Below are 20,753 nucleotides of genomic sequence, written 5' to 3'. Positions count from 1 at the left end.
TTAAGATAAAGTCCACCAGCCACAGATTTCTATGTAGCATCTAGATAACTGGATTTCACCCTCACTTCCAGCTTGTCATTTAAGGCTACAATGACCACGACTCCAAGTACAACTGCTACTATTATTATTTCTACTTCCTCCTACTTTTTTTCTTTTACTACTATTACTTTTTTTTTTTAACATAAGAACTTCTGCAAATCCTCTCTTTGCTTCTGAAGATGTCCACATTCAATATCTGTCTTGCAAATGCTGTGGATACAGTGGTGAGATAAAAATAGACCACACCCATTCCAGGACAGGAGATACCTGGTCACTTTCCTTTTGTAGAGAAAAGGGCCCTTTAGCTTGGTGGGTACACCTCCCTCTGCAAACCAGTGAGATATATGCTGCCCTCCCCAGCTAAGAGAAAGGATCTAAAAACAGCCACCCAGAGACCTTTTTATCTCCCTATAAGAGAACCACTTATTGTTGAACTGTTATTTTTTTGTACAGTCTGGACACTATTACCTCATTTTAGAAGTCTATGCTGATTGAGTACCTACATTTTATGAGAATCTTTTGAACCATTCTAATTAATGTATCAATAATGCTACAGTGTAGAACTATGTATCTGATGTCTTGTATTATGGAAATTATAATTCAAGTAAAGCGAAAAGTTAGTAGCCAAGTCTTCCATTCAAATGTCTGCCACCAGTTATACTATACGTTGAGAGTATCTCTCTTGCCTTTCTCCATCGTTCACATCTAGGCAAGATTGCCTTTTCTGTCTTTTTCCTTGTTTAATTGTTTTTACTGTAAATACCAGAGGGAAAGAGATGACTCTATATGCTTAAAAGATGCTGTGTACATAATCTTTCCAACCTCACCAAACCCTTCAATGTAATGTGACATCTCCTATTTACTAAACTTGGAATTCACAAGAGAAGATTTTCTTGGTTCTTTTAAACAGACTGCAGGTTTTTCATCCTCTGTGTTTTTTTCATAATCCAAAAATCTCAGAGCCACAGAGAGAGGTCCTTGAAATTCTCCCCATCGCTGGAGGCCCTTAGAGTCATTGTCGTAATGAATTGACCAGCAGAATATATACTTTTTCCTTAACTTTGCTGTTCACCTCATTATTAATTTGTATCAGAACTCAACAGCATTCATAATAAGATTTTTTGGTAACATGGCAATTGATATTGAAACTTTTAACTTCCTATGTGGGGGTAACAAAAAATAAAACTGAACAACCTATATTCTGAAACTAGTCAGTTTAAAGGTCTCATCATCTTAGTATTCTTTCACTGTGTGAAAGGATTTAAGAGAAAGGAGAAGGCGATCCATTATTTTGGAAAAGCAAAGCAAGCATTGAGTAAGCAAGCATGGTGTTCATTCCCCAGTACCCCAGTACCACTTTATTTATTTGTGGGACATTTCATTTAGATATTTTATGTCCTGCAACACTACCTTCCTTCAGTTTTGTTTTGTTTTGTTTTGTTTTGTTTTGAGACAGTGTGCCCTTTGCTGGATGACCATGTATTTAAAAAAAAAAGAAAGAGAAGAAACCAAAACTCATGTTATACAGCAGAGATTGAAAACTTAGAATTGGAGCTAAAGTAACACTTAAAGATATAAAAATTGGAGGGCACTCCTAGCCATGACACAGTAACCTTTTTTGGAGGAACCTATATATATATATATATATATATATATATATATATTTTTTTTTTTTTAGCAGAATTCTGTGATTCTTTGTTTTCAAAATTCCAGAGCAAAATTGCCACTACTGGCTCTCACCTTCTTAAGAACTGGATCATGAAGTCAGTTAATTGCCAAAATATTTATTACCTAATATGTTTAATGTAAAATGGAATAAAGTAACAGCACAATGTATATTTTCATTTGTAAAATACAAAGTTGAATTATTATTTTGATTGCATGCAACTACTTTTTGTTTCTGGCAAAATTCATTTCAGAAATGTGTTCCTCTCCATACTTTTTCTTGAAATTGTTTTTTGGGTATGGAAAAGTGGCGAGTAAACCATCAGGAGACTTTTTTGGGGGGGATGGGAGGGTACATGTTCTGGAAATTGAACCCAGGTATCCTCCATGGCAGGTGAACACTCTACCACTGAACCACCTGTGCACCTTTAGGAGACTTTTTATTAGATGTTTCAGACATTTTCAAAGGCTCATGGATGGTTCATTCATGTGAGATGACCTCACCAAACTCATTTTACTATAGAATGAGGCAAAGCTATGAGTTTATATATAATAAAAATGTTTCTCCCTGCCAGAGCACAGAATAAAGAAAGTTTAGCAGAAAGTACCAAATTAATGAATATGCAGTTTGATATGAATTTTGCTGAAAGTTATCAGAGACATATAATATAAGGCTGACTAAAACATGTTTATAGGAAAACTTAAATTGGGGCAGAAATATATCCTGAGGCTTTAGTGACATCATAAAGTATTTGTGCTTTATTCTTTGTAATTTATTGCTTTATCAACAGACGTCAACATTTGTGTTCAGAAATGAATAATTTGTGCTTAAATCTTGTTTTTTTTCTCTATTTAATCAAGTTTAAATTGTAGGTTAGAGTGATGGCAAAAAATAAAAAGTTGCAGAAAATGTGTAATTTTTAACTTGAATCTATTTTAATTTGCCACCTAAGTCTGAATTTTTACATTTTTCTATGGTCAGACCCCTCTGATATTTCTCAATAAGCAAGAGAAAAGTACTCGCTTTCAGATAACAGGCATTTGGTGAACTGGCGACAGTCATGCAAGCGAGAATGTTCAAATGACTTCAGCTCTTTCTAGCTTCATTATGTCAGACTGGCAGATCACATATGGCATTATGGAAATCAGCAAATGAAAACCATATTCATCAGCATTGAGAACAAATGTAAAAAAGGTGGTCTCGAGGAGGAGCCAAGGAGAAGAATGCTTTCCTAGTCAACCTGATAGGTCCTTGTTAAAGCCTTTTAATCATTTATTAACGTAACCCTCCTTCTTCCCTCTCCACTCACATTACCTCAGCCAGAGAGCATCCTGCTCCATTTATCTTTTAATGTTCTTTTATTTAATTTATTTTTAGGCTCTAAGTTATACTCTTACTTCAGAATTGAGTTTCACTTTTCATGGGATTGTTTTAAGTGACTTAAATGACTTTTCCCCACAAGCTTACCAGGCATTCAAAGGAAGAAAAGCATTTGCTGAGATTCACCTATCAGCAGATAACTTACTTGGTATGCACCACAACCAAAAGCATAGACAGACAGCCAGACACGTTTAAGAGAGACAGAGAGTAAAATCTGAGTTGTTACTAAACCTAATTCTCTGGTTAAGATTTGAGTCAACATTTCAATTTTAAAGTCTTATTTTTCAGAGTTTGGAATTTAGCCTGGTAAAATTGTTTCAAATCTAAGACTGGAATCTTGGTCACCTTTCCTTTCCCCTTTTCATTCTATGACTTGAGAAGAAAACGAGTTTTATTTTATCTTGTTACTTTGTGAGTGGGATGGGGTGGGAATTATTAGATCAGCATCTGGTCTGCCAAAATGAGATACAGAAATGTATGTGGTTTATGGAGGATTCTGTTTTCTTAGCGTTTTCTCACCTGAAATGCATCTTTGGTTTTGTAGGTTGCTGCCTTCCTAAATCACATTCAAACCTAGATTAGGATAGGCTTGCTTCTCTCCAGCCCCCTTACCACCCTCTCTTTTACTCTACTCCAACTCCTGTCTCCCTTTTTTTTTTTTTATGTTCTGGTTCAGCATTTGGTAAGAAATTTCAAAGGTGTTTTTTCATACAGAACAGTGTCCTTTTGTAGTTGATGAGTAAGCTGCAAAAGTGACTCCTTGGAATACTAATTGGCACATATAATAACAATTGTTTCTACCCTAAAAAAGATTCACACAGAGAAGAAATTTGGAATATGCTCTGAAATCATTGCATGCAAACAAACACAATGATAGGCTCTTTCACAATTTATCCATTTTAGTTGATAAAATTGATATTTGTGATTTTTTTCCCTTTTTGGAACTACCTTTTTTAAAAGATAAATTTTATAACATTAAATAATTAGCATGTCACGCTACTATAATTTAGTATTGCATTCTGAAATGATATTTTTAAAAAGCATAAAATGTGGATAATCTCTGAGAGTCTGGGTGATTTACTCTTTGAACTTTCTCTTTATTCCGGATGCCTGGTCTGTGGTTGTTTTGGAATGAATAATTTTAACTTTGCTTTCCTATGTGAATCTACCTTTTCTGCCACATCTTGCTGGAATGTATTTTATTGATTTGGTTATCAAAAGATGCACAATGTGTAGATCTAATTTATCTAAATAGAATTCAAGAATTTTATTTTATTTTGGTTCTCCCTTGGGACTCCAAAGAGATATATATATTCATTAATGTATTTTTTTTTCAGTAATATATTTTTAAATCCACATATAGAATCGTTTTATCTTTTCATCTTGCATACTCATTGATTTCTAAGTGCTTTTCCTCTTAGACTCACATTACTATCCCACTTTTCCTTCTCGGCTCTCCACCAGTGTATGAATTACAGCAGGAGTGCTATCTGTGGAAGACTTACTCTCCTTGTTTGTTGCAGAAGAGCAGAACATTAAACAGTGAGTGAACTATTCAGAAATGCTCTCTCTCCCTGTGTTTTTCTCTCCCTCTCTTTTCCACTCTTCTTTCTTTCTCTCTCTCTCTCTCTCCATTCCCAGTGGGAGTGTTGTTTATAGAGCATTATAATTTATAACTGAAGAGAGTGGATTTAATTTCAGTGGAGAGGCTCGCCAGCAGGGCGCCAGCCTGCAATCATATGAATCAGCAAGCTGCAAACTCTATTGAATGGAAAGTATTATCGCTGGCCACAAACGGACACTGTTTCTCCTAAACAACTCCCTTGGTGCAGGAAGACCTTGTCTTCATTCATCTATTTTACATATCTACTTCTGTTTTAATTTTGCTGTTTCCTAAAAGTGTTTTCTCTTTAGGCTGCAACTTTTCTCTAACTACCTTATTTCCTGACCCATCATTGGAAACTGCTATTGTGTATTTTTGGCTGATTTGATATTTCTTCTATCTCCATTGCTTTCCATTTATGACTTTAATTTTCCGTCTGCCTCTCCTTGCATACAGCTTATGGCAGCTGTTAAGCATGCAAACAAAACTATTTTGAACCATTAGCATTAATACTGTAAAATGCTAGTCAATTTCAACCACCTAGATTTTTATTCAAACAAGGATATTTTGTTTTTACTCGGATATTTTTCTGTATTCATGGAAGGATTTACTTGCTTATCCTTCACATGTCTGTGAGATGATTTCTTATCCTTTAAATGACCCATCATATATCTTGTAACTTTAGTACCTGTACCTTTATGCCACGTTTTCCCCAAGTTTTTACAACTGTTTCAGTCATTTTTTAGAAAGAGTGATAGAACATGTGCCTGACTTTTTGTGATTAATACTTGTTTTTTGTTTTAGTCCAAAATCGGTCACTTTAATATAGTTGAACTAAATCTCCGAGTCATTTTTAAAACCAATTTAGACTTACATGGCTGGTTGCTTTTTCAAAAGTATTTTACCAAATTCATGTCACTATTATAATTGTTGAAATTTGGTAGTGAATCTTCAGTTGAGATTATGCAGATTGTGTTAACATTGAATCAAATGTCTTCTCCCAGACTTTTAAATAATTTCTTTAAAACACTCATATCTTAATAAAATGCAAGTTGCACAAATAGCCAGTTGACTGATGCTGAGATTTGTTCAGAGGGAGTAAGGGCTAGTACATGAGGCAGTAAGGAAGCTCTAATAAAGGAATTCTTTTTAGATATCAGTGGAAAAGCCGAACTAGTCTAACCATATTTGTTTAAGATGAAGGTCTTACATAGTTACAAAATTCTAACTGAAACAAAAAGAAGCAAATAACAAATATGCTAAAAGAATTTTATATCAGAAATTTGATATAAGATTTGATATAAAATTCATGTATTTTACTGTCAAAAATAGTTCTTATTTTCTTACATGTATATGAAGAGGAATTATATCAACTTGCACATTTTCTTAACACAATTTAACATCAACAAATCAAGATCTATGCAGCCATAATTTTTCTCCTAAAGCACAAACTTACGAATCCATATGTGATCACAATTTTTCTTCTTTAAAGCCTAAAAAGTTATATTCTTCATTCTCTCAGTTAGGAATGTTTTTATGCTTTTAATTACTCAATAAGAATTACACATAATAACAGAAAATCAATATGTTTACCTCTGCTTTTTTCAAAATTGAATGTTGCTCTTGGTTAATATTAGAAAACGTATACCAGAGATTAGCTGGAAAGGTTTCCTTTGATATAGTTTTAATTAAATGCCTTGTCATGGTGTATGTTACCTCTAACAATAACTATCACAAAAGCAAAATTTCTTGTCACTCAGGTTTTATTCCAATAAGTAGTATGTGAAATAAGAAAGAAAATTTTTAGGTGGCCACAGGTGAATGTGTTTCTGAATTCTTTTATTCCTGACTAAAACCAGTTTGTAAACCTGATCCATGATGTGTGGATTTTTATTCTGTCAGATTGCAGAAATACGGGCACCTCGGTAGTGTGTGTATCTCTGCACAGAATTCATGTGCATTTTTAACCTGCTTGAAGAGATAGGGAGAATAATAGTGAAGCTAAAACATTTGAGCAAGATTGGAATGATTCAACAGTAGCGTAACGGCTCTTGGTTTCATTCTGCTTGTTTTCAGAGGCTAGGAGAGGAAAGACTGTTGTCTTTGTCTTGTGGGTTTGGTTTTTTTGCATTTTAAGTTTTTCTGTTAGCTAAAACATGGTCCTCTCTTCTGCAAAGTTATATAATGTTTATAACAAACCTGAATTATTTGTGTCTCATTCTGATTAATTCCTATTTTTAAAAATCTGCCATAAGAATTCACAGAGCCCACTCTTAAAACACATAAGTTGTTTGCCAGCATATTATACAGAAAGGATTTGTTTCTTTAAATTAGCACCTACAAGTTAAATTCCTTTGAGAATTCTTTTATTTAAATAAAAATATATTTTGTAAATAAAACCATCTATAAATACATGCCTCCAAAATCTTTATATGCTGCCACATTCATATATATAAGTTAAGTGCAAGGAAGTATTTACTGAAAAGTTGCTTTTTATGGTCTATAGCAGGGTGTTGATTTTTGTTTTTTGCAAATTCTTGCAACCTATAGTATGGCCTGACTTCTTATCAGATTCCTTGATCAGGAAAATTGTATAAAAATAGTCTTTGTAGATTTTTAAAAGATTTTTCTAGGTGACCTCGTAGAAGTTCCTACATTGGTCATTTAGGGAATATATCAAAGTTAAAGAATTGTTATTGACCTCTAACATGACTGTTAATATAAAGGCTTTCCAGACATTTCCTTAATAAAACTTGTTTGGGCGTTGCAGAAGACAACCTCTCCCCTCCCTTTAACTGTGCCACTACACAGTGTGCTTGGCAGAGTTTGTAGAACTTAGAAGTTAGCTGCATCTGTGAGATCCAAATCTACTTTAACTGGGAGCAATTGTATACACCATTTTTTAATTTGTTCCTAAATATCACGAAAGTTTTCTTTTCCATTTACTTAGGCTTTTTATCTTATTGCCATAGGCTGAGGGTTTCTAACATCTCTGCCTACAAAATATTAAAAAGGACATGGCCTTATCAGTGATTGTGGTGGATAAAACCATGATTGCTGTAGTTAAAACTGTGATCTTGTTTTGGGGTGGGGGTGGGCATCCCTATTGGTGGCTGCTTTCCTCACTTTTTGGAGATTTGATGTATTCCTGCAGCTGATATAAATGCATGAAGGACAGGGAGAGGCAGCTGGCTTGCAGGGACAGTTTAAAATATTTCTGACCCACAAAAATAACCAAATGTCCATATTTCTTCATTTAACATAATTAATACCTTGTATTTCCATTGACTTTGATAAAGTAGCCTGCTTTCTCCCCCTGCCCCTTCTCTCTGTCAACTTTGGTAAGACTATAAGAGCTCTAGAGTTAAAATACTCAACAGATGATGAACGATAGCATGTCTTTAAAAAGCTAACATCAAAAGTCTCAATTAGGTTGCTGCCTAGCAGGAAGCTTATAACCACATTAAAATGGGAAAAGTTATTTCATTTTTAGTATACTGAATTTCAGCAGCGAAGGTTGCAATTTAAGGGCAATATGAAACATTTTGGTTTGGCTGCCAAGTTTTGTTATACATGTATAATTTCAGGAAATACATAAAAAGAAAAGTGTTAAACAGTTCATATTGAATATTATTAAAGAGGAATTCTAGCTACATTTGGAATTTAGAAAAATCCTGGGATGAATTTTGGTCATGTTACAAAATCTACTTGTTGCATTTTATTTAAAACAGTTGTCCTTATTTCATTATCACAGAACACAGTATTTTTCAATTTAATCTTTATAAGACAGGGACACTGACACAAAGTGTGCCTATAGGTTTAAGCAGTATTTGATTATATTGTGTCTTTTTCTTTCATTTTGCATCTCAGTGCACACATTTCTTTATGGAAAAGATAGATGATGTCTTTATTTTAAACAATCTAGTAATGGTTGATCATGCCATCTGGAAAATAGGCAATGTCAGCTGAGGGCAAGAGTGTTTCATAGCTGGGTGAACTGACATACCTAACAAACCCACCCCCTGCCTCTGCAAATCCAGTTTCATGGTACCTGTGTTGCTGTCTGGTTGGTTGAATACATTATTCTCAGCTGATATTTAACTAGTAGCTTGTGCTGAAGAAGTATCCGTACTGGCTTCTCTGGTCTTCACAAACTTGCTTGCTGGGCAAAGGTGTGCAGCATTGGATTTGCTATGATGCACAGAATTCAATTATAGTACTCTATCAGAGAAAAAAAACACACATTTAATGCCATAACTAAAATTGGTTTCCTTATACTAAGAAATCCTAAATTTACTTTTAATAGCCAGATAAATGTAGAGCTAATTTACATTTAAATGCTTATAGATTTGATTGATAGAATATAAAGTTTGGTCTTTATGTGGAGGGTCTCACTACCCCAGATGAAATGTATATAATCTGCTCCTGCACCATTTTTTTTTAAATTATAAAGTGAAGATCTCTTATTGGAAAATATCATGGATAAGTATATAAGCAATGATTATAATGTGTGAGGAGTTGCTGTTTTATAAGAGTGTACACATAAGATGGGGAAGCCCCATCAAGTTTCTGGTTCTTTGTGAGATAGGGGGTAGGTAAAGAATCATTTCATACAAGAAAGAGAGCTTGCAAATAGAATTACAAAAGTGCTCCTGACGACAAATTATTTGTGACTTATATATCTGTCTGTACAGAAAGGGGGTTTTCTCATATTATGACTGTAGTAAAAGGACAGATATGTCTCAAGAGAATTTCCTACCACCTTTTCCCTTGCTACAGTCTGTTATACAACAGCAAGTGAGACCAAGATGATCCCAGTAATAAACCTTATTGGTATGGGTCACTGATTTTTTTGGACTCTGCATTTATTTTAGCAGACTTCTCTGATGTATTTTGCAGTTTTCAGCTTTTTGTTGTTTAAAACAAAAATAATAAGTAAGCCATTTCAGGGATATATTTCTCTTTCTGAAACTGATTGCATGTCCTAGTTCACTCCTTAGGGAGGAGTTACATCTCTAGCTGAGGCTGGAACCTGAGGAACTACTACTCCTGATGGAATATGAGAAAGAAGGGATATTATTTACATTCTTAATGTTCCTGCCTTTTCTTGTTATTTTGGGCATTCAAGAGGACTAACGTGGTATTAGAATTTTTTCCTAACATATCTAGTCAACTTTAAATAAGTTAGAAAAATTATGCACATAGATACATAAATACATATCTTATTTAGGTTTCATGTATAATTCTATATGTTTAGTCTTACTTTGGGAAAGATTAGGGCAACATTCTATTAATTCATTCAGCAATTTTTTGTTGAGCACTTGTAGTGTGATCTAGTACCTGAAATGGATTTACCAGAGTAGATATTGTTCCCGTTATATGAGTGTAAGCACTGCAGCATACATGATATATATTATTCAACAAGACGTTTTTGGACACCCAAATTTAGGGGATCAGCTCTTCTCAGCTATCAAGATGAGATAGTTTCTATTAACATTTGAATGACTAAGATGTCTTAGATTTGAAGGTATATCTACAGTATGTTGTTCTAATGCGGAACTGCCCAGATTCTTTAGTTTAGACTATAGGTTTCATTCCAGAGTCCTTTCTGAAATAAGGGTTAAGAAGTAGTAATATTACATTTATCCAGGAGTTAAACAAATGAAAAACTCAAATAAACCAAATATTTCATTGCTATGCATTGAAATCAATGATAATGCCTTTACTTTTTTTTTTTTGAAACAAAGATCTTGAGAAATTTATAAAACCCTTAATAGGAAGCAATAAAAATACCAAGGAGTATGTGTATAGTGATTCTGAAACAGTGGCAAGATAAATTCAACTGTCTTTCAAATCAATAATTATATATTAATTATGTTTAATTACTGGTTTTGTATTAAGCATTTTCACAATTTCTAGTCCCTTGTAAGTTAGTATCTGTAAATGAAAGGTATGATAACTCTTCATTAATAAGAATGATTCTGTTAACTCCAGCATGCTCCTTCCTGGTTAGAGTGCTTTCCTAGTCTGTTATGGGAAAGCTGAATCAAACACACCCTACCCTGGAGATTAGGAGTGAAGGTGGTGATCCCTAGTTGGTGTTCCATGAACCTGCTACCAAAGAAGCAGACGGCTGAGCAGGTCTGCCCGGGAGAATGCACACAAAGGCAGTTTCTACCTATTTGATCCTCACTGATTTTCCTCACCTTATAATTTCTTCAGTTATCTGGTTTCAAAGGAAACCCTGGTAGGACCCAGATCACTTTATTTGGAGGCTTCACTCTCAAAGGGAACCCTGGGATCCAATGGGGTTGTGATAAACTCACACATGAAGCTTAATCCTGTCCAAAAAAAATAACTAATTTTTAGTGCCTACCAATATTTAACTTGGCCACACATACTTTAAATAGTGTCATGTGCTCTGAAGGCATTTGCATCATATCTAAAAAAATATTCTATCATGTTATAATATATAGAGAACTCTTCACTTACATTATCTAAATTGATCCTTGAAAGAACTCAGAGGTAGGCTTTTATTTTTTTTAACTTTATGAATGAGTAAATAGGCTAAAAGATGTTATAAATAATTTCAGCCTAGATACTAAGTATAAAGCTGGGAGTCACACAAAAATTCTTTAAATCTAAATACTGTTTTCCCACCATGTGACACTTCATTATTCTTTATGAAAGTAGCAATCATAGCAAAGGTAGCTAATTGCTACTTCAACTTTTTGCTGAGTAAGAAGTTTGTTATTGCTAGTTTAGGACTCTTTTCCATCCTTGGAAAACAAACCTTTTCCTGGGAGCTCCTTTAGTAGCTCATAAACAAGCAGAAGCTTTGAATTCCCTCATGGTATATTTTTATTCTATAGAGTAGCTTATATAACTGATAGCTTTGTCACAGTCTTACCTCCCAACTACTTTTAGTTAAAAGATAGTCGGTATCAAGACTAGCTGACAGCCCTATAAGCATTTTCTTAAAGAATCCATTCCTTTTGTGAAATAGGCAAATAATAATGCTTACTGTGCTCTTTATAATGTGGGACATGAGAAAACATTGTTTCTTTCAAGGAGCTTTAGTTGAAAAAAGTGAGACATGAATACATTTGAATTACTTACAAGTTGAAGAAATACCACTAGGCACTATATGATTAATTGCAAAGTTAATGGAAAAGATAGTATATCCTTTTCTTTTAGAGAAGGGAAAATCATAGTCTTAGAATTGTGACACTGATAGAGTCCTTATCTTGCCCTGCCACTGCAAAAGAAAATAAAATTTAGAAAGATTAATATACATGCGTTAAGTTAAATATTATCAGATCTAGAATTTAAATTATTTTGACTGTCAGTCTCTTGTCTGAACTGCACTATCTCCCTGACCTATAGACACTTGGATTTTTAAGAGAGAAATAAATCTCACTGTCAGGACTATTGAGTCTTTGACATGATCTAGTAGTTATTTGTTGAACCTTTGCCATGCCCTGGGCATAAGGTTCTAGGTACAGTACTGTAAAATTGTAATGGAATAGACATTTTGTGCAGCTAACTAGACTACAAGGTAAACTTAAATGCTGCAGAAGAGCTTTACATAAATATAGTGCTATGGGAGCCCAAAGGCTTGGAGGGAGAGGGAGTTGTGGGGAAATTCTGTTTAGAGGGAATTGGGGCTCCTTGTAGGGCATGGACCTATTTGAACAGGTGGCTGTATATAGAAGTACTTTCTATGCAAGGGGAAGTGCTGCGATTTACTTTGTTTTTTATGCTTTCATGATTAGTCCCTATTTTCCTTTCTTCTTTCTCATCATCTCTGTTCCCCATGCCTATTTCTCACCATCTTAGGCTCTTCTACATGGGATCTTGCCTTGCTGCTAAAGCATAATTTGCTTTACTTTCCCTCTTCTTTGGTGTCTCATATACTGAGCCATTTTTGGTATGGTGCCTCTTGATCACAGAAATAATTTGATTTCCCTGCTGGTTTTTATCAATGAGTGAAAACAACCTGATTGTATGCCCATTGCCAAAATTCAACATAAGCTTCCATGACAGACTCTGGGATCTGTCCTGTAACTACTTGTTTAAGAGTGCTTTGACAACTATTGCTTTTTTATTTCTTTGCTTTGTATATATGTTATACTGTACAATAAAAAAAGTTTAGAAAAATTCAATATAATCTCGTTTTATTTGTTGAGTCAGGCTCGAACTTTCTTTTTTCTAATCTATATCTCTCTGTCTTTCTCTCTTTTCATTTCTCTAACTCTAGGCTCATCTCTGTTCCTCCACAGTTTCTCTTCTATAACTTTTCAATGACTTAACACCAACTCCATAGGTATTTACACCTATCATGTGGAGCTGGTTTGTTCCTTGAGTTTTTCCTGTTTCTTCCTTCTAATTGTAGTATTTTTGATATGTAGTTACTATATGGCAAAATGGGTTGATATAATTTTGTGTAAAAAATGAAATCAAATAAAATTAATTTCTTTTGAACAGTATCTTTGAATCTGCGTGGAGATTAGGTCATGATTTTCTCACCTTCCTTATTCAAATATTTACCTCTGATTTTTTTCTCTTGCCAAAGTCTAGCATTCCAAAGTGTCTTTCCTCAGTAATTTAATTAGGCCACAAGTTTGAGGCTTAATGATAGATCAGAAAATGTATGAAATGCTTGAGAGATCAAGAGAGCAAATTGATTACTATTGTAGCAAAGGCTGGCAAATGTGGGGGAGGAGGTACTGACCTGTGCTTCAGGATCTGAGCCAGTGATCAAGGTCAGCCTCGGTTCATTAACTTCTCCTGAGAGATTAGAGTTATTGTAAATATAGCTGCCTATACTTTGTATTATAATTTCAATATAGTGCTGTTTTGGAGTGATTTATGTATCCAGTCCTATCATAACGTAGGAGTTGATGCTGAAAGATCCAAAATAGGGTAAGCTGACTTCTAGCCATCTAGCCCACAGAAGGAAAAATCTCACCTCTCAAGGTATATATGTGGACAAATACTCTCTGGGTCATAGGAAGATTAGGCAGGGGCCAGTTCTTAACTCATCATCCAAAATCGTCTCTTTTGAGAGCCAATAAATAGGGATTCCCATGTGCTTTCAGTTAATACATTATGAAAAGTTGGCCTCTATTTCAGGCTAATTTTCAAAACTTTACAATCAAGAAATAGTTTTTTTCAGCACTTGTGATACCTGTTTTATTCTTATTTTTAGATAGTACTGTAAACTGTTTCACTTACAAGCCTACTTTTTAATAGCTTTATTTCACTTGAAGCTAAATGGTGAATTATTTTAAGTGTAACAAATTTTTAAGAAATCTAGAATGAAGGTAACATTGTGTCCAGTCCTTTATACAGAAATGTAATAACTCTGTTTTGCACATGAAACTCTGTTATGAGATAGAATCCTTTTGTTTAAGGAGTCCTTGAGGTACTTTAGAAATTCTCAGCACCAACCTTCATAACTAAACACAAAATCAGAAACTCATTATACTTTTTCATTTATTAAACAGATATTAAAGATCTTCTGAATAGAATGCAGGGTAAAGGATGATATAGGTCCATATTTTAAAACTTCAACTTCTGTGTAAGACCAAAGGAGAAATGTTTAGTTGGTAAAAAAAAAATTTATATTTTGTGTAGTACATTACCTAATTTAACTTGTATGGTCAGTTTAGTTGCAATCTTGAAAAGGACTTGAGAATTTGTTGGTTTGTCCGGGTTAGTGTGATGCCCTGATATATCCCTGAATAATTTGGGCAGTGAATAGAGAAGTATTTACAAAGTCCCCTTGGGGAACGGGGGACAAAGGAGGAAATATTCAACTTCCCATTTGGAGAATTTCTGATATTCTCACAAGCAGTGGGGACAATCAAATCAATACTTCGAGCCCTTGATCTTGGAGTTTATCCCTATGAAACTTATTCCTGCAAAGGATAGGCTAAGCCTACTTAAAATTATACCTAAGAATTACCCCCCAGAGGACCTCTTTTGTGATTCAGATGTGGCCTCTCTCTCTAAGCCAACTCTGCAGGTGAACTCATTGCCCTCACCCGATATGGGATGTGATTCCCAGGGATGTAAATCTCCCTAGCAATGTGGGACAGAAATTCCGAGATGAGCCCCAGGACCCGATATCAAGGGACTGAGAAAGCCTTCTTGACCAAAAGGGAGAAGAGAAAAAGAAGACAAAATGAAGTTTTAGTGGCTGAGAGATTTCACAGTCAAGGGGTTATCCTGGAGGTTATTCTTATGTATTATATAGATATCCCTTTTTAGTTTATGGTGTATTGGAGTGGCTGGAGGGAAGTACCTGAAACAGTTGAGCTGTGTTCCAAGAGCCTTGATTCTTGAAGACAGTTGTAAAAAGATACAACTTTTACAGGGTGACTGTGTGATTGTGAAAACTTGGATGGTCCTTTTATCCAGGGTATGGACAGATGAGTAAAAAAATATAGATACAAAAATAATTAAATAATAGGAGGGACAAAGGGTAAAATAGGTTGGGTAGTTGGAAATACTAGTGGCCAATGAAAGGGAGGGGTAAGGGGTAGGGGGGTGTATGAGTTTTTCTTTTTTTAAATTTCTTTTTCTGGAGCAATGCAAATGTTCTAAAAATTATCATGGTGATGAATACACAACTAAGTGATGATATTGTGAGCTATTGATTGTACACCATGTGTGGACTGTATGTGTGTGAAGATTTGTCAATAAAAAATATTAAAGAAAAAATAAAAGATCCCATCCAGCAATATTGAATGAGGATTAAAGAACATGGCTTTTCTGGAGTACATGCCAGTTTTGCACCAGCACAGCGTTAAACCAAGAGAAAAGAAAGCATGTGTCCATATAAAAACTTACATATGAATGTTCAGTAGCAGTTTTATTTGTAGTAACCAAGAACTAGAAACAATCCAAATATCCATTAACAGGTAAATGGATGAACAAATTTTGATTTATCTCTACAAGGAAATACTACTCAATGATAAAAAGGAATAAACTTTTAATAAATACAATAACATTGATGTAGCTCGAAATAATTAGAGTAAAAGGAGCCAGACCAAAACAACACATACTGTATGGTTTTGTTTTATAAAATTTTAGAAAATGCCAACTAATCCATGATGATAGAAAACACATAAGTGGTTTCCTAAATATGGAGGTAGGGTAAAGAGAGAGATGAATTATAAAAGGGTCTTAGGAAACCTTTGGGAATGATTGATATGTTCATTATCTTAATTTTAGCGATGGTTTCATATGTCAGAACTTATAAAATTTTATACTTTAAATATCTACAGTTTATTGTATCTCACTTAAACCTCATGAAGCTGTTAATAAATTCTCAAGAATAGTGGTTACACCCTCATTTTAAAATATGTTCAGCAGTGCTGTTTTAAGATTTTCAGTAAAATTAATTAATGAACTTGGAGAATTTCAGTTAAAAACAGAGACCATCAGGAGATAGAAATAGGGTAGATATTGGGCAATTGGAGCTGAAGGGATACAGATTGCACAACAGGCCTGATTGTAAAAATTTATAATTGAATAGCACAGTACTACCTAACTGTAATACAATAATGTTAGTATGCTGAATGTGGGAATGATAGAGGGAGGAGGTCTGGGGGCACAAATGAAATCAGAAAGAAAGATAGATGATAAAGACTGAGATGGCATAATCTAGGAATGCCTAGAGTGTACAATTTAGTGACTAAATGTACAAATTTAAAAAATGTTTTTGCATGAGGAAGAACAAAGGAATGTCAGTATTGCAAGGTGTTGAAAACAGATGATAATTCGTATTTTAAAACTTTAACTTATGTGTGAGATTAAAGCAAAAAATGTTTATTTGGTACAAAATTTATGTTTTGACTACTGCATCTCCTAATGTAACTTGTATGGACAGTTTAGTGAAACACCATAAGTACATGGAACCTTGACTAGGGCATGAGATTTTGTAGGTTTGTCCTGAGTGATGCCCCGATAAATCCCAGTGAATAAAAAAGTATTTGCAAAGTCCCCTTGGGGAAATGGTGAGAAAGAGGGAAAATTCAACTTCCCCATTTGTAGAATTCCTGATATCTTCGCAAGCAGTGAGGACAACAAAATAAATAGGCTGAACCCTCAATCTTGGGGTTTGTTCATATGAAACTTATCCCCACAAAAGATAGGCTAAGCCTACTTAAAATTAGGCTTAAGAGTCACCCCTAGAGAACCTCTTTTGTTGCTCAGATGTGGCCTCTCAGCCAACAAGGCAAGCAGACTCACTGCCCTTCCCCTCTCTATGTGGGACATGACTCCCAGGGGTGTAGAAATCCTAGAATGAGCTGGGACTCAGCATCAAGGGATTGAGAAAACCTTCTAAACTGAAAGGGGGATGAGAGAAATGAGACAAAATAAAGTATCAGTGGCTGAGAGATTTCAAATGGAATTGAGAGGTTTTCCTGGAGGTCATTCTTATGCATTATATAGATTACCCCTTTTTAGTTTAAGGTATTTTAGAGAGACTAGAAGGAAGTGCCTGAAACTGTAGAGCTGTGTTCCTGTAGCCATGTTTCTTGAAGATGATTGTATAATAATATAGCTTTTACACAAAATGTGTGATTGTGAAAACCTTATGCTGATGCTCCTTTTATCTGTGGTATGGACAGATGAATAAAAAACATGGATTAATAATAAATAAATAATAGGGGGAACAAAAGTTAAAATAAATTGGGTAGAGGGAAATACTAGTGGTCAGTGAGAGGGAGGGGTAAGGGGTATGGTATGTATGAGTTTTTTCTTTTTTCTTTTTCTTTCTTTTTCTGGAGTGATGTTAATGTTCTGAGAAATGATCATTGTGATGAATATACAACTATGTGATGATATTGTGAGCCCTTGATTGCACACCAAGTATGGAATGTTCATACATTAAGAATGTTTGTATTGTGTGTTGATTGGTTTTATTAGTAAAAATTTTTTAAAAAATAAGTAGATTGAAAAAAAGAAGATTCTCAGTTGCATATAACAATTAATCCAGTAGATTTTTTTAACTAGAAGTTAAACATTGTCAAGCCTTTCTACTTGACTTGTTTCTAAACCCATCACTGTTTAATAAGAATTCCAAATCCAGAGCATTTTTATTTGGGACTAAACCAATAGAATGGGTATATCACATAAAAACACAGTAACAGGTACTAAATGGATAGTCTTTATTCCTACAGTTCTACTTCTCATAAAATGAACATTAGATACTTGTTGAATATGTAATCTATCAAGCCAGTCATTTTGTAAGAAAAGCCATTGAACAATTTAATATTTATTCTCTTGATTTTTGTTCCTTTAGTCCTTTCTCCCTCGTCATAGACATGCAACTCTACTTGTTCACTTTTGATTCAAGCAAGGCATGAGTAGAAATATTCCTTATCTTTGAATGTTTGGGTTTAACAGTTTCTTTTGGATTCATCAAATGCAGACGCAATCCTAAACATTTCTTTTTAAATTATCTCCTAAATTCACAGATTAAAATTTAGGTGTGGTGAGCTATACTAAACCTGCCATCTTATTCCATGAAAGTCCTCTTGGACATTATATTTTGAAATCTGTATTACAAGGTATTTTATCCTTTTATTAGCTTAGTACTTTAAGTCTTAGACATAAGAATGAAGGCTATCATTGAAAATCAATTGAAATGCAGTTAGATTAAGATCTGATGTACTAGGCAGAAGGCTTAGTTGCAGCACATGATAATCAATTAGGACCTTCCAGCTGCATACAGAGTTTTATCCATCCAATCACTTTTCACACATATCCTCCATTAGCTTGACTAGAGTTCTTTTTTTTTAATGTAAATGATGATGAATGAGATTGTTATGAATATAGAGATGGGTCATTACCCTACAGAAACCAGACTGTGCTGGCGTTCAGTGATTAGGGCTTTCTGTTCCAGCTATCAATAAAGTATGAATTTATCTGTCTGAAATTATGATTAGGAAGCAGTAGTCATTGTTATCTAAATCATTTAACAATGTTATAATTGTGAATTGTTTTTATGTATCTGGGTAATTTACATAATTAAGTTAGTTGTGAGTGTGAGAGAAAATAATTTATCAAATAGAGGTGGGAAATTTTCATGGCTTAAAATAAAAAAACAAGTAGCAAGGTTTGTATAAAATAGCTAGGCAGTTTTTAGTTAATAACTACTCCTCTAAATTACTACCCTTAAATTTAACAACCTGGGTAAAATACCAAAAAATGGAAATAATGTATGAAGCTTAAATACCTAACATGAAGGTGCTGGGGGTTTGCAAAGTAATGAATATCAGCTTATTCCTGAAGTGCTATAGTTGTGGAATTCCAAAAAAATTGTCTTTTTCCTTGGCTCAAGTTCAGCGATTCTAGTGAGGGATATAGAGTTACTGGGTTTAATGCACCAAATGACTGAGGCCTACGTAAATTGGACTAGTCAGTCGAATATTAGTATATTTTATGCCAATAAATGAATAAATAAATAAATCCATAGTAAATCCCTGGCTGGGTAGATTACTAGAGAAGATGCTGCTATAAACAGCTATTGAATTATAATCAAACTTGTTTTTCATTGCCCTTTCCTATTGTTTGAAACTCCTATTTTCACAGAAAAAAAAGCTGTCTTCATTTTTAATATCTAGAAGGTAATGCCTGCAATATTACAGATCTCAGTGTGTGGATAGAAAAATTTCATTGTCTGTGGACTTGAATCAATAATTATAACATTAAGTTGAAAAACAGAAACTGTTGCCTGTGGTGGACACCAAAGACAGTCCCAAGTAGAGATGCTATTTTTGGAAGCTTAAAGTCAAAGCAGGCTAGCCTTTGAGGTCCATTGATGAAAACACCTTTGTGTTTTGTGACATGAAGGCAGAGGAAGAGGCTCAATGCTAGAAGAGTTAATGAACAACGTGAGCTGCCCTCCTCTTGTAGCTTTAGTAAACCTTAATCTGTAAAGTTGATTACCTCTTAACCCTTTCAAGCAGTACAGGGGCTTTATCATAGTATTAGTGGCACTTTTCCCTACATTAGCTTTAGAGAAATCATTCCACCAGAAAGAAAGCAGAAAAACTGGATCTGTCTCCTGCGGGTGGCCATTAACATCAGATTAACTATATGAGCTCCAAAGGGCAGGAGGAGGATGTCTGTCCTTACTGGATAATCACAGGTGAAATGACACTCACCTTTCTTTGCAATCAATTTGTTCCAAGCCTAGTGACATCATCTAGAAAGACTTGCTTGGGATCCTTTCAGCAGGATATTGAGTTATATATCATGGAGAGCCATGATTTTTCATAAAGATATGTCTGTAAGCTATAACCATCTAGGATTTTTTTCAGAGACACATTCTCACACAGAGTTGCTATGTAATTAGTCCTCAGTATTGACAGTATTCTAGAGTCTGAGACCAGAGTGCCCACTCTTTCGCCAATCATGAAGTCATTAATGCAGAAGAATTGTTTTGAAGGACTGATGAAAAGCTCAGAGAAGCCCTTGTACATTTTTATATTAATCTCAAGAGCTTTCCAATATTCGCATTTCTCTTTCTAATGAGGAATCTAAGAAGATGATATATTATTTCATTAAAAAATCTTGGACATTAAACCAAGAGAGAAAAAGATTATAGCCACAGATAAGAGATTGTATTATTCAGCCAACAAGCTGTAATAAATAAATAAATACCGAGCTGGTATACTTTTAAATTGGGAGTGCCTAGCTAGAAATATTGTGGTTTAAATTTTGACTTAAACTAACAAGTAAGGTATGAGTGGCTGAGAGAGCTCACACAGAGTTGAGAGGCTACTCTGGAGGTTAAACAGAAGTTTCAGTTAGACATTGCTACCTATCATAACTTGCCAAACTCCAACCAAAATCATTCCTGCTAACCCTAAACCTAGGGCATTATAAGAGATTCTAAAAAGACTCCATGCACTAGGATTATTTTCCACAAGCCTACAACCTCCAGATGCATCCCTAGACCAGATAAGTCCTGAAATACAGAGGGGCCAGCCTCTCCAGAACATCAACTACTTCTACCCCCTTATGCCATATTATCGATAGCCC

At 34.5% G+C, this 20,753-nt stretch overlaps 1 protein-coding gene across 17 annotated transcripts in view; it reads left to right on the top strand.

Annotated features, from left to right (window-relative positions):
* BCAS3 (BCAS3 microtubule associated cell migration factor) overlaps positions 1-20,753 on the top strand; it is a 726,008-nt gene that overhangs the window by 508,822 nt on the left and 196,433 nt on the right. For 10 of the 17 annotated variants that reach the window (XM_077165012.1, XM_077165013.1, XM_077165015.1 and 7 more), the window contains one exon: positions 4,550-4,627. The exons of the other annotated variants lie outside the window; for them this stretch is intronic. In XM_077165012.1, coding sequence (XP_077021127.1) covers positions 4,550-4,627 — 78 coding nt within the window. The remainder of the gene's footprint in view (positions 1-4,549; positions 4,628-20,753) is intronic. 17 annotated transcript variants of the gene reach the window in all.

The sequence above is a fragment of the Tamandua tetradactyla genome, chromosome 6, assembly GCF_023851605.1.
Source record: "Tamandua tetradactyla isolate mTamTet1 chromosome 6, mTamTet1.pri, whole genome shotgun sequence".
Taxonomy (NCBI): Eukaryota; Metazoa; Chordata; class Mammalia; order Pilosa; family Myrmecophagidae; genus Tamandua; species Tamandua tetradactyla.
The sequence above is the reverse complement of the archived record's forward strand: the minus strand, read 5'-3'. Positions and strand labels throughout refer to the sequence as shown.